Source organism: Pan troglodytes, chromosome 13, assembly GCF_028858775.2.
Source record: "Pan troglodytes isolate AG18354 chromosome 13, NHGRI_mPanTro3-v2.0_pri, whole genome shotgun sequence".
NCBI lineage: Eukaryota > Metazoa > Chordata > Mammalia > Primates > Hominidae > Pan > Pan troglodytes.
This window is the reverse complement of record NC_072411.2, coordinates 53,468,626-53,483,927: the sequence shown is the minus strand read 5'-3', so window position 1 is coordinate 53,483,927 and position 15,302 is coordinate 53,468,626. Positions and strand designations below refer to the sequence as shown.

Below are 15,302 nucleotides of genomic sequence, written 5' to 3'. Positions count from 1 at the left end.
TGGCATTCCTCTTACACTATATAAATTGGTGAAGAACAGTTTTCTAAATCATTCTAAGAGGTCACTATTGCCATAATACAAAAATTGAACAATGAGAACTCCAATATCACTAATGAAGATATACATGCAGAAAAAAACATTAATCCTATGATAATTTAAAAGAATAGCACTGTAACCGAGAAGTGTATCCCAAAAACACATGATTCAATACAAGGAAGTATGTAAGCAACAACTTTTATGTCCTTCAGCAACAAGCAAGTATGAGGGAAGAACAGACCCATTTATAATGTTAAAAAACAGCTTAAAAAAAATAATCAAGTTAGGTTAACTTTAGAAGACCTAAATAAACACAAATCCCTGGAAGGAACAATTTGATTAGAAAGACGTAAATTCTTTTCCGAATTAATCTGTGAATTCACCCTTATCAAAGCCAAGCAAAATCTCAACAGGGTATTTTGTGAAATTTGACAGACTCCAAGTTTCTTCTGGAAAAGAACAAAGGGAGAAAGCCTAACTAAGACCATTTTTTAAAGGTGATAACTGAGGGTCAACCTTCTTCTGATCAGTTATAAAAACCTGCACATTGTTTATTCAGTAGACAGATCCCAGAGATAATCACCATCATGACAGACAATGTCCCTAACCTCATGGAGTGTGGGTGAAATAACATAATAAAGTACAGAAATAAACAATTTCGAGACAGTACTAAAAAGGAAATAAGATGCTATACAACAAAAATAAACAAGCGCGATTAGGTAAGTCCTTTAGAAAAGGAAGCAGAAACCTCACGGGTAGTGTAAGGAGCTCAGATTTTTATTCCAAATCTAACAAAACACTATAATACTTCAAGAGTGACAAGATCTGATTTACATTTTTAAAGTCACTCCGACAAATACAATTAGAATTGTGCTAATAACAAGTAGAGGATATGTATATAAATCCATTTAAAACACTAAAACAATGAACATCTAACTATGGGTAGTGATTATTACTGATGAGAAGACGTGTGAAGGGGAATTTGCTTTGTTGTTTGTAATCTTTTACAATAAGAACTGTCATTTTTGGCTGGGCGCGGCGGCTCACACCTGTAATCCCAACACTTTGGAAGGCTGAGGTGGGCTAATCACCTGAGGTCAGGAGTTCAAGACCAGCCTGGCCAACACGGTGAAACCCCCTCTCTACTAAAAATACAAAAATTAGCCAGGCATGGTGGTGCACACCTGTAGTCCCAGCTACTAGGGAGGAGAATCACTTGAACCTGGGAGGCAGAGGTCATAGTGAGCCCATATTGCACCAATGCACTCCAGCCTGGGTTGTCGCCCAACAATCACTGTGAGACTCTGTCTCAGGGGGAAGAAAAAAAAAAGAACTGTTATTTTTACTTTATTTTATTCCTCCTTAAAATATGTGTTAGATATAAGATATAGAGAAAACAGGCACAACAAATATCATTTCAATAATCTGCATGGAAAAACAACGGTTTCTGTGTGAAGGCCATTACCAGGATCATACACAGTAATAAATAATAGAAAAAACCAAAATGTCCTTAAAATAACAGAATTCCAGGCCAGGTGCAATGGCTCATGCCTATAATCCTAGCACTTTGGGAGGCCAAGGTGGATCACCTCAGGTCAAGAATTTGAGACCAGCCTGGCCAACATGGTGAAACCCCATCTCTACTAAAAATACAAAATTAGCTGGGCACGATGGTGTGCAACTGTAGTCCCAGCAACTCGGGAAGCTGAGGCAGAAGAATCGCTTGAACCCAGAAGGCGGAGGCTGCAGTGAGCTGAGATCGTGCCACTGCACTCAAGCCTGCGCGGCAGAGTGAGACTCTCTCTCAAAAAATAATAAATAAATAAATAATAGAATTCCAAGTAATGGTACAACCATACTACAGAATACTAGACAGCAGTTGAAACAAATAATAGAGCTATATGGATTGACTTGAAACTGAGCCAAGACAGTGTTTTACGAAAAGTTACATAATTACTTCGGAATAAATGCAATAAGGATTTCATTGGCAAGAATACCATATATTCAAATGCATATGCAAGGATCAATATACAAATGACATGCGTAAACAGAAAGAGGTCTATTCTGGAATGACGCATATCAATCTGTTCCCAACAGCTGTCCTTTCCATGAGGAGGGAAAGAAAGAGAAAAGAGACTTATATTTTCTAAGACTACAAACTTTCAAAGGGATTGAATTTAAAGATCTAACAGATACATATGAGAAAGTGAGGTCCAGGAGAGCAAGGCCCTTGAAGTGTTAATCTAGAATGACACAAGCACAAGGAGATAACACAGTATAGTAAAAGATCTTCACTGTTAATGATCCCAAAACTGAATCTTAGAGCCCAAAGACACAAAACTGTTACACAAAGCATACTTGTTTGCAGTACCAACTTTATCACATATAAATAGAGGCAGTAATAGGTGATAGTTCACAAATATTATCTCCATTTACTTGAAAAGAATCCTTTAAAAACAAACAAAAAAAGGTAGCATCAGGACAAACTCACAGAAAAGCCTTCATCTTCCAAACTGGACATTATCTTGGAAGAAAGTTCCTCACAGCACAAGTTCTCTTCTGCTGTTGCCACCAAAGCAGCACAACGAGCAAATGCTCTATATAATTCTGACCAAGTTCTAAGCAAAGTCTTCATGGTGGCCTACCAATAACAACAAAGAAGTTTTGTTAATATATACCTATCTATCAAAGTTTATAGAATCAATACATCTTTAACATTTTTTAAAAACACTGCAACATTTAGTGTGTCAAAAAAGACACTAAAGGCCGGGTGCAGTGGCTCACGCCTGTAACCCCAGCACTCTGGGAGGCCGAGGTTGGTGGATCACCTGAGGTCAGGAGTTCGAGGTCAACATGGCGAAACCCCATCTCTACTAAAAATACAAAAAATCAGCCGGACGAAGTGGTGGACGCCTGTAATCCCAGCTACTCGGGAGGCTGAGGTAGGAGAATTGCTTGAACCCAGGAGGTAGAGGTTGCAGTGAGCCAAGATTGCCCCACTGCACTCCAGCCTGGGCAACAAGAGTGAAACTGTCTCAAAATAAAAAAGAGACTAACACAGGGTAATAACCTTTCCCCCACATCCCAGAGATCTAACTGAAGAGAGGAAATAAGGCCATGATACCAAAAATTATCAAAGATCCAAAAGAACTTCTCTCGCCCTTCATCATTCTCCTAAGCTAGTAATAAAGTCATAAAGAAGTCTTATTTTAGAAATTATTGTGGGCTGGGCACGGTGGGTCACGCCTGTAATCCCAGCACTTTGGGAGGCCAAGGCAGGTGGATCACTTGAGGTCAGGTGAAACTGACCAATATGGTGAAACTCCATTTCTACTAAAAATACAAAAATTAGCTGGGCGCAGTGGCATGGTCCTGTAGTCCCAGCTACTTGGGAGGCTGAGACAGGAGAACTGCTTGAACCCAGAAGGCAGAGGTTGCAGTAAGCTGAGATTGCACCACTGTACTCCAAGCCTGGACGACAATGTGAGACTGTCTCAAAAAAAAAAGAGAAAAAGAAAAAGAAAAACAAATCATTGTGGAAGCTGATTATAAAGGATGAAATAATATTTTCAGAAAAATACAAATCCCTCGGAAATCAATACTTGACAATGCCTTACCACTGGAAATCTCTGTTCTGAAAAAATGTGGTTTACTGGTAAAGTCAATGCACCATAGATGGCACTAAAATTATGTTCTAAGGCATCACCTTGATTTACTTCATTGGTCTAAAACAAGAAAAATAATGAAGTTAGACAAATTACCATCTTATTCTAATCCTAAGTAGTAACATAACTTATTTATAAGTAGTGGGCAAAACTGTGTTCCCCAATGATGAGATTCAAAATAAGTTTAACTCTTAACCCCTCGAACCTACGCATGTAGTCTTATTTGGAAATAAAGTCTTTGCATATGTTCAGATGAGGTCCTACTGGATTAGGGTCAGCCCCAATCCAATGAACAGTCTTTTCTGTAAGAGGAAAATTTGGATAGGCACAGACAACAATACCATGTGAAGATGGAGGCATAGTCAAGTGATGCAGCTACAACCCAAGGAAGGTCAAGGATTGCCAGCAACCACCAGAAGCTGAGAGGCATGAACAGATTCTGTCTCAGAGCTCCAGGAGAAACCAATCCTACCAACTCCTTGATTTTGGATAGCTGGTCTCCACAACTGTGAGAGAATAAATCCCTGTAGTTTTTAAGTCACCAGTTGGCTGTAATTTGTTAATTGCAACCTGGGGAAATTATGCACTATGTTTAAGTTCTAAAAAAGAATCCCAGAGCCAACTCCAAAGTCTTCTACTATACATACACAGCATTCCAGCAAAAACTCATACAATAAAAAGGGCCTCTGTGATCCTTCTAACAGTGGGGAGCTATTTAAGAATGTAAATGACTTTTCTTCCAGAATAGTGTGCTAGCTTGAGTAGCCAAAACAAGGGCTACGTTAACTATAATGTAAAAAGCTGAGCACAGTGGCTCACGCCTGTAATCCCAGCACTTTGGGAGGCTGAGGCTGAGGTCAAGAGTTTGAGATCCGCCTGACCAATACAGTGAAACCCCATCTTGACTAAAAATACAAAAATTAACTGGGCTTGGTGGCGTGCACCTGTAGTCCCAGCCACTCGGGAGGCTGAAACAGGAGAATCGCTTCAACCCGGGAGGCGGAGGTTGCAGTGAGCCAAGATCATGCCACTGCACTCTAGCCTGGGTGACAGAGTGAGATTCCAACTCAACAACAACAAAAACAACAAAATTCCTTCGAGTTATTTCATTTTTGAGTTACAGCACTATTAGCCCAGAGAATGCATATTCCCATTTAAAGACTGACAAAGAGGCTGACAAATCATAAACAGAACTTGTGCTCCACAGCCTGCCACTATACCCACTTTTGTTAAATAGGTAAACATTGAGGATTTAAGTATTTAAATACACAGATTATTCAACTCTCAATAGATTCCTGACTTAAGGAAATGCTATATGGCTTTGAGGTAATCACCAACGTGGCTTAACTATGGGAATATATAGCCTAGTCAAGATAACCGCTGTTATTCCCTGTTAATAAAACTACTGAAAGAATCCAAGATACAAGAATTTACATCTCTGTGAGCCTTCTAGGTTTATAATCACTACTGAAGAAAATGAAGCTGATTAGTCCCCATTAAGTTATAGTTTCTTTACCAGTGAGGGAGAAATGCAATAAAATCAATCAAAAGTACAACGTTTACCAATTCCACCAGAAAAAATATTTACCATCTTCTATTCAAATTCAAACTTCTATTCATTTCCCCAACTGCACTAACAAAAAAAAAAAAGGTCTATTATCCAAAATATGTAGCAGATTTATTTCATACCTGATTAATCAATTCAGTTAATGGGGTGACTATAACACTCCACATTTTCCAGAGATGCTCCTTATTTTCCAACTGCTTTGCATTTTGATTAATAACATTTAAAACTGAGTCACTGAAAGCTAGTGGTGAAGTTGGACCAGAAAGAACACAGCCTACAAGTGATTCCAAACTGAGAAAGAACCTGAACAAAAAATTATAAAAAATGCATCAACTTTTTGGCAGGAATATATTAATTTAATGTTAACAAAATTCTAAAATAACTGACAAAAAGTTAACGAATTTTTTTTAAAAAAACTTAAACTTATGAAATAGTACATAAATAATCTCATTCATTACATAACCTTTCCAAGACAAAGTTTCAAGTTAAAGTACAAACTTACCTTTCATCTGATACACCACATTCCAAAAAATTGTTGAAAATTAATTGAATTAAGAACAAAGCTGGAGTACCCTGAAGGAGAAAATGAAGTCAATCTTCTCAGTTACAAATAGAACATTTGTTTTTTATAATTGGTTATTTAAGAAATAAAATTGTTTTAGCATGACAAATTTAACTTTTGGCATTACTTAGGGTATGACAACCATGTTAGTAAAATTATTTCCATATACTGCACACAAAAATCAAGCTCTTGGCCGGGCGCAGTGGCTCACTCCTGTAATGCCAGCACTTTGGGAGGCTGAGGCGGGTGGATCACGAGGTCAGGAGATCGAGACCATCCTGGCTAACACAGTGAAACCCCATCTCTACTAAAAATACAAAAAAACTAGCCGGGCAGGGTGGCACGCGCCTGTAGTCCCAGCTACTCGGGAGGCTGAGGCAGGAGAATGGCATGAGACCGGGAGAATTAGGTTGCAGTGAGCCGAGATCACGCCACTGCACTCCAGACTGGGCAACAGCCTGACTCTGTCTCAAAAAAAAAAAAAAAAAAAAATCAAGCTCTTTATAGTCTAATCATAGCTGTTTCCTCTACACAGAAAATCAAGGAATTATGAGATTCCAGATATAAAAAGAACATAGATTTAAAACTTACTGGAATCCCAATGCCTATATCCTGGAGATACTAAGTGCATTTTACATTAGCTTCCAATATTTATGGCAGTAACCAACAGTATTATCGTATATAAACAACTAGGAAACTTTCCTTTTGGAGCCATTTATTTAATCCAGGAAAATAGTTTTTTCATTCACACAGCAGCATATTTAATTCTTTACATTAACTATCAGTTTTTCCTTTAATTTGGTCAATATACTTCAAATCCAATACTCTCAGAATTTTACATAAGGTCATCTTTCTTTTTTTTTTTTTTAAAAAAAGGGAAATATGCTGGGCACAGTGGCTCACACCTGTAATCCCAGGATTTGGAAGAGCAAGGCGGAGGGATCACCCGAGGTTAGGAGTTCAAGACCAGCCTGACCAACATGGAGAAATCCCGTCTCTATAAAAATACAAAATTAGCCGGGTGTGGTGGCACATGCCTGTAATCCCAGCTACTCGGGAGGTTGAGGCAGGAGAATAGCTTGAACCTGGGAGGCGGAGGTTGCAGTGAGCCGAGATCGTGCCACTGCTCTCCAGCCTGGGCAACAAGAGCAAAACTCCGTCTCAAAAATAAATAAATAAAATAAAATAAAATAAAATAAAATAAAAAAGGGAAGTATAAATGTTTTTGGCCAATCTTCATCATATTACATTTAAGATACTTGCATTAAGAATATCCATATTAGCAACCTGATATGCTGGTGAACCTAATACTTTCTGAGGAAGTCCTTTAATTGTAATTTCCATGAGGACCTATGAGAGATAAAAGGTTTTACAGTAAATTAGCCATAAAAATATTATCTAATAAAAATCTGAGTGTTAACTATATCTCTAACAATTACAAGTAATGTTCATTCATTAACGTAAATATAATCTCATTAGTTAAAAAAGATCAAATACATTCATTCACTAACATGAATATATCTGCATCCGTTTTAGAAGTTCAAACACAGAAATATAAAAAGCAGGTAAAGTCTTTAATCTCCAACGATAATATTTTCAGTTCAGAGTCTATTTTCCTAGACCTTCTAAATTTCTGTATATGTAAGTACACAGAAAAACACACAACTTCTTGGGCAGCCAGTTATACACACATTCCTTTAAACCATTAAAGCCATTACACTGTAAATCACTAATGATATTAAACTCTGCAACTAACCTTCATTTTACCTTGTTACGGAATTATTGCATCAATATATAAAAATACTGCTATATGAATATCCATTATTTATTCAACCATTTTTCTATTAAGAGACCTTGGGGCTATTTCTACGTTTTTTTATACTACTAATAGAAATTCTGCAATTAATTATACTGGTACCCAAAGCAAATATTCAAAGGACTGCTAATAGTTGGGTATAAGATTGCTAAATCAAACTGACTGAGCCTACCAAATTGCTCTCCAAAAATACTACCATACTGTCTTTTTTTTCTTTTTTGAGACAGGGTCTCATTGTTGTCCAGGCTGGATTGCAGTGGCACGATCTTGGCTCACTGCAGCCTCAACCTCATGGGCTCAAGTGATTCTCCCACCTCTGCTTCCATAAAAGCTGGGACTACAGGCATGTCAGCATGCCTGGCTAATTTTTGCAATTTGCCCACCTTGACCTCCCAAAGTGCTGGGATTACAGATGTGAGCCACCATGCCCAGTGGTAATATACTGGTATGAACATGCACTACATAACTTAAATGTCATAGAAGAGTTATGTCAGTGAAAATACATTTTCACATACTGTCATCTGAAACAGATTAGTAATAATAATAGGCAGTATTAGTTTGTTCCTGGCCCATAGTACTTTCCATGTATCAATTCACTTAGTCTTTAACTACTGCTACATTCCCTCTTTACATATGGGGTTAGGCAAAGCCAAGGGAATAGATAAACTGCACAAATTTACTCAGCTAATGAATAGTTAGGCTGGTATTCAACCTAGTATGCTCCAGAGCCCTTGCTATTAACCACTATGCTATACTGCTACAGAACAAGTAACTATCAAAGTACATAAAGGAAACAAAATCAGAATTTAAGGGTATTGTTTGTTCCACTGGAGCTTATTTTGAGATGCCCATATCATCAAAATCATATCCAATTCACTTTTCTTCCTGTACTACACGGGTTTTAAAAAAAAAAAGGGTTTTAATACCAAAGTCATTATCTTGGTTAAATACAGTTAATTGAAAACAAAGTACCAACTAACTATTAGTAGTTTTCAGCAATCTTGTCATAAAATTAAAGGACATCTGAGTTTCTTCAGTTCAAGTTTCATGTCCTTTACCCTAGTTTTTCTCTGTATGGCGGATACTTTTTTCTTACCACGTTGAAGACTTCTGTGGCTGTTGTTATAGTCACTTTATTAAAAAGGTTTCAAATGACTCTACAGTTAATAGAATGGCACTTATTGCAATAGGACTAAACTGCTGATGAATGCTTGATATAAAAAAGTCTTCCCAAACTAGATTTGTGCAAATATCTTCTATATAAAATTTAACTTCAGAAAATGGTTTTTAAAGTCCAACATACGGGTATTATACTTACCAGCGTTTTTGATACAGGAAATACTTCAGACTTTACTATGCTTTCCAAAGACTTTAATAAGAGAGTCAAAACTTCAGAACCTGGTTTCTCTTTTTTGTTACCTATCAAAAAGCAAAAAGAAGGGTATAGTTCTTTTTTTTTTTTTTTTTTTTTTTGAGACAGGGTCTTGCTCTGTCACCCAAGCTGGGGTACAGGGGCACAATCTTGGCTCACTGCAACCACCACTTCCTGGGTTCGAGCGATTCTCCTGCCTCAGCTTCCTGAGTAGCTGGGATTATAGGTGTGCACTACCATGCCTGGCTGATTTTTATATTTTTAGTAGAGACAGGTTTGCTAGGCTGGTATCAAACTCCTGACCTCAGGTGATCCACCCATCTCAGCTTCCCAAAGTGTTGGGATTACAGACGTGAGCCACCACGCCTGGCTGAGAATGGTGTATTTACTTTTTTTTTTTTTTTTTTTGATGGAGTTTCACTCTTATTGCCCAGGCTGGAGTGCAATGGCGCCATCTCAGCTCACTGCAACCTCCGCCTCCCAGGTTCAAGCAATTCTCCTGCCTCAGCCTCCTGAGTAGCTGGGGATTGATTACAGGCATGCACCACCATGTCTGGCTAATTTCGTATTTTTAGTAGAGGCAGGGTTTCTCCATGTTGGTCAGACGGGTCTCAAACTCCTGACCTCAGGTGATCCGCCCGCCTCGGCCTCCCAAAGTGCTGGAATTACAGGCATGAGCCACCGCGCCCGGCTAGAAGGGTGTATTTCTAAGCATGTAATTTTAGAGATGACTGTACAGAGAGCTGTAAAAATTTATTTTTTCTAAATCAACAATACTAAGTCCAGTTGACCCTTGAGCAACACGGATTTGGACGGCATGAGTCCACTCCTATTCAGACTTTCTTCCATCCCGGAAACAGCAAGTTTCACCCCTCCTCTTCCCTCCTTAGTGTACTCAACATAAAGACAAGAATATAACCCGTTTCCACTTAATGATTATGTTTTCTCTTATGATTTTCCTAACATTCTTTTCTCTAATTTACTAATATTGTTAATGAACACAGCATATAATGCACATAACATATAAATATGTGCTCATCAGCTATTTATGTTATCAGCAAGGCTTCCAATCGATAGTAAGTTATCAGTAGTTAAGTTCTGGGGGAGTCTGAAGTTATATGTAGATTTTGGACCATGTGGTGGGTCAGCACACCTAACCCCAGTGTTCTTCAAACATTAACTACAAATTAAAAACTGGAAGCTACGTTAGTGCAAGAAATACTTTTAAAATAAATTTTATATATTGTCAAACAATTCACCGGATGCTATAAAAATCATCTGATCACCACCTGTTTCAAAAAACAACATTTGATCAGTGTAATAGTGCTTACCTGATTCAGTAACTGACTTCACCAAGCTAATTAGCTCCTTCCAGATAGCACTGACAACCACATCTGTCAAACAAAATAAACTTGAGTATTTTAAATGAAGTACATATGACTACATACTATGACTAACACTCTCCCTTTACTTCCTTACATTAAACAAATAAATTGAACAATACTTAATTTAATTTTCCTCATGATACTCAACCCTGTAGTAAGTTTATAAAACACTATCACTTCGTTTTTGTTTGTAGAAACTAAATATGTTTATTTTTTTGAGACAGGGTCTTGCTCTGTCCAGGCTGGAGTACAGTGGCACAATCATAGCTCATTGTCATCTCAACAACCTGGGCTCAAGCAGTCTTCCCACATCAGCCTCCCAAGTAGCTAGGACTATAGGTACACACCACTACACCCATCTAATTATTTTTTTTTGTAAAGATAGCACTCTCGCTACGTTTCCTAGGCTGGTCACAAACATCTGCCTCAAGTGAACCTCCCACCTTAGCCTCCCAAACTGCCAGGATTACAGGCATGCGCTACCATGTCCAGCCATAAATGTGTTCCTTAAAACAACTGTAACATGTTAACAATGAATTGTGTAACTAAGGGTAATTGTTTTATCTTTTTTTAAATTATCTTTCTTTTCTGAATTGAATGCCCACTACTTTTGGGGCAGAGATTGTTCACGGAGATTCAGAAGGATATCTAACAACCAATAGAAAAAATTTATGTGATTCATTGTGATTCTTTTTCCAACTAGTTAAAGAGCAAACAATTTTTGAAAGTTCCTTTCCTCATTATTTGATAGGCCATGTAACACAGGAGTTTAGGCACAGATGCTAGAGCCATAGAGCTTGACACGGTACTACCACTCGTAAGTGACTCTGCATAACTTATGTACTTCCTGTATAACCCATTTTCTCATTTGTAAAATGAACTAACATGGTATGTTACTGCGAAAATTAAATGAATAAATGTAAAGTTCTCAATGCACAATCTGGCCAGTAGGTGGCACTATATAAATATTTGTTATTTTATCTTCATATTTTTTATTTTTTAATAAGAGTCTTGCTCTGTCACCCAGGCTGGAGTGCAGTGGCACAATCTTGGCTCACTGCAACTTCCACCTCCTGGGCTCAAGTAATTCTCATGCCTCCGCCTCCCGAGTAGCTGGGACTACAGGTATCTGCCAACATGCCCACCTAGTTTTTGTATGCTTTGTAGAGACAGGGTTTTGCCATGTTGCCCAGGCTGGTCTCGAACTCCTGAGCTCAAGTGATCCACTCACCTCAGCCTCCCAAAGTGCTGGGATTACAGGTGTGAGGTACTGTGACTGGCCTATTTTTTCTTCTTTTTAAACACACATTTGAGCAAATAATAAATCAAATTCTCTTACCGGGGGCATCTTTTCCAACTGCAACAAAGCTATCATGAACAGCAGTGATAAGTGTATTTGCATGTTTGGAAAAAAAGGAAGGGCTGCTGATTAACGGATGTTCCAGTGGCTCTGAAAGGGAAGAATAAAAGATAATTATGTAAAACAACAGATTTATGAAATACATTTCTCACTATAAAACTTTAAAATGTCTATTAAGTAGGTGTGTTTTCTATAAAAAAAAGATTCATATTTCATACACAACTATAAAATATTTTGGCTGTGACAAAATAACACCTCTCCTCACCCCAATGCATTAAGTCCTAGACTGTTTTAGTAATTAAAATTATTCTTAAAACCTTTAAATACCTAAGCTCAGCACAAGTTTATTTTGCTTAGCAAAACTCAAGGCTTCCGGACCCAACAAGAAATGAAGCAACATTTCAAGTCCCAAAAGTTGAATGGATGGGATTGTGGCCATTCCACCTAAATTCGAACTCAGGTTCATTCGGGGAGTTCCCGGGGCTCCGTACGGGGAGGAAGCACCTTTAAGAAAAAAAAAAAGAGTTAAGTCATACAAGCTCATTTTATATTAGCTACCCAAATGCATACATTTCATTTCAATGAAACTTTTAAAAACAGAGTTTAAATGTCTCAGGCATTAATCCATACCTTGAAATATTAATATGCAGGTATTCTGTAACAAATTTTGAAGACTCAGATGGCAAACATAAAATAATACATATGACACACATGTATATCATTATGTCTTTCAATGACATACATAAAGAAGACACTTTATAACTGCTAAGATTTTTTTTTTTTTTTTTTGAGACAGAGTCTCATTGTACTGCCCAGGCTGCAGTGCAGTGGTACAATCATAGTTCACTACAACCTCAAACTCCTGGGCTCAAGCAATTCTCCCACCAGCATTCCAAGTAGCTGTAACTATAGATGGATGGATACCACTGTGCTCAGTTAATTTTTAAATTTTTTGTAGAGACAGGGTCTCACTATGTAGCACAGGTGGTATCCAACTCCTGGCTTCAAGTGATCCTCCCACCTCAGCCCCCTAAATGCTGAGATTATAGGTGCCTGCCACTGCACCTGGCTGAAGTGTTGTTTTTGTTTTATTTTGTTTTTGTTGAGACTGAGTCTCACTCTGTCGCCCAGGCTGGAGTGCAGTGGCGAGATCGCGGCTCACTGCAATCTCCGCCTCCCAGGATTCAAGCGATTCTCCTGCCACAGCCTCCCAGGTAGCTGGTTATTACAGGGGCCCACGACCACGCCCAGCTAATTTTTTTATTTTCAGTAGAGACTGGGTTTCACCGTGTTGGCCAGGCTGGTCTCAAATGCCTGACCTCAAGTGATCTGCTGGGCTCGGCCTCCCAAAGTGCTAGGATTACAGGCGTGAACCACCTCACCTGGCCGATGTGTTGTTTTTAATAGCGCTAAGATTCTGGTTCTAAAATCAACAGTTTCATGTTAGGTGCTCTGAGGCTTTTTTTGCAATGCACCTCATATAATGTACTGAAAAAACATCCGTCTCTTCTAACCACAACAATGCGCTTACAACAGTAATCAGTAATATTAAAAAAAAAAAAACAGAAAAACATGATAATGGATTTTTTGGTAATGAACCTAAAAAATTATGAAGTGCTTCATTTCAAACGAAAAACACTGAGCAAAACCTCTCAAAGCCTTTTTTTTTCCTACTTCAAAACTATGCTTCTAGGTCAACAAAGCCTGATTAAAAAAGCAAAAAACAAGAATATCTACCTCTTACCTTTGTGTACAGGAGTCATAGGATTTAAACCTGGAGATGTAGCTACATGACACGAATTGCCCTGAGGTGAGGCATTAGAATCAATGCTTATTGTACTTTGAATCAGAGGCACACAAACCTATGGGGTAAAAGAAAACATCGATCTAGAAACTATACAACTGTCACAGTTTTTAAAAGCCTCACATAATATAAATTTCATTAAATGGAGCCTTAATATATTCCATTTTACAGATCGTTTCCATGCACAAACAGGCTAAAAAATGGAATTTGGAAAAAATATGAACATTACAACTGTATTTGCCCGAAATGTGTATTACCTAAATTTGTTTATATACATCAACATCTGAACTGTACACATTATTGGTAGACTAATTTTAACTTTTTAAAACTCTGGAAAATGTGAACTCAGACAAAGCTCATTTCTAACATCATCCTAGTACCACTCACATGTAGTTACCAAATAAATTATTCCAATTAATGTATTGGACAAATGCAAAGAATTAGCCTATTGGACCCTTATAATGGTAGAATTTGGAAAATTCATTATGATGCAAATTACATTATTGACAATGCCCATCTTCAATTATTTCATGTTATATAAATTTAAAACTCAATAATTAAAAAATTAAAAACTGAATAAAAATGGCTTAAGTATATTTATAAGTCCTCCTGTCCAAGAACGCATTCCCTGCTATGCAGCTATTTATATAAAATATAAAATATACCCCTAAAATATACCCCCAGAAGTAAAATGTACCCCCAAAATCCAAAATAAGTGATAAAGAAATGAAAAAGATGTTAGCAGAGCTGCTCCTTTTAACTGTAAAAAAATTCAAAAACCAGGCTGGCGCAGTGGCTCATGCCTGTAATCCCAGCACTTTGGGAGGCCGAGGCAGGCAGATCACAAAGTCAGGAGATCGAGACCATCCTGGCTAACACAGTGAAACCCCGTCTCTACTAAAAATACAAAAAATTAGCTGGGCGTGGTGGCGGGCACCTGTAGTCCCAGCTACTCAGGAGGCTGAGGCAGGAGAATGGTGTGAACCCAGGAGGTGGAGTTTGCAGTGAGCCGAGATCGTGCCACTGCACCCTAGCCTGGGCAACAGAGCAAGACTCCATCTCAAAAAAAAAAAAAAAAAAAAAAAATTCAAAAACCAAGGATGGAAATAACTGCAAATAACTCAAAAGGTTTAGGTTAAGATTAAACTTTATATCTAAATGCCAGTAAGGATATGCAAATCCTGAAGAATTCGTAAAATCATTGTGTAACAATTAAAAAGAACCTATAAATAGGATTCAGTCATTGGTTATCACTATGCAGCCTAGAAAACGGAGGAAGAAATAAAAAAACAAGAACTGGTCCAACCTTGTATCTACCCAGTGTAGCACTTGATTTCTCTCTTTTTTTTTTTTTGAGATGGAGTCTCACTCTGTTGCCCGGGCTGGAGTGCAGTGGTGTGATCTCAGCTCACTGCAACCTCCATCTCCTGGGTTCAAGCAATTCTCCTCAGCCTCCTGAGTAGCTGACACTACAGGCACATGCCACCACACCCAGCTACTTTTTTGTATTTTAGTAGACACGGGGTTTCACCATGTTGCCCAGGCTGGTCTCAAACTCCTGAGCTCAGGCAACCCACCTGCCTCTGCCTCCCAAAGTGCTAGGACTACAGGCGTGAGTCACCGCACCCGGCTGATTTCTATTTCACTGATGCTGGTTTTCTTCTCAATTATATTCCAAATGCTCTAGGGGAAAAAACCCTTTGTTTAAAATCATAATGCTTGTAGAGTAAGAATG

General features: G+C 38.2%; 1 protein-coding gene across 31 annotated transcripts in view; it reads right to left on the bottom strand.

Moving 5' to 3' along the window:
- Positions 1-15,302, bottom strand: part of RIF1 (replication timing regulatory factor 1) — a 124,085-nt gene that overhangs the window by 84,833 nt on the left and 23,950 nt on the right. For 22 of the 31 annotated variants that reach the window (XR_010150084.1, XR_010150080.1, XR_010150082.1 and 19 more), the window contains 10 exons: positions 13,508-13,625; positions 12,091-12,267; positions 11,743-11,853; positions 10,350-10,412; positions 8,965-9,065; positions 7,094-7,180; positions 5,771-5,841; positions 5,391-5,571; positions 3,654-3,761; positions 2,528-2,677 (listed from right to left, as the gene is read on the bottom strand). Coding sequence is in view for 24 of the 31 variants with exons in the window: in XM_016949811.3 (XP_016805300.2) it covers positions 2,528-2,677; positions 3,654-3,761; positions 5,391-5,571; positions 5,771-5,841; positions 7,094-7,180; positions 8,965-9,065; positions 10,350-10,412; positions 11,743-11,853; positions 12,091-12,267; positions 13,508-13,625 (1,167 nt within the window). In the remaining 7 variants the exon portion in view is untranslated. The remainder of the gene's footprint in view (positions 1-2,527; positions 2,678-3,653; positions 3,762-5,390; positions 5,572-5,770; positions 5,842-7,093; positions 7,181-8,964; positions 9,066-10,349; positions 10,413-11,742; positions 11,854-12,090; positions 12,268-13,507; positions 13,626-15,302) is intronic. The other 9 variants (XM_054679848.2, XM_054679856.2, XM_054679847.2 and 6 more) reach the window with 2 other exon arrangements.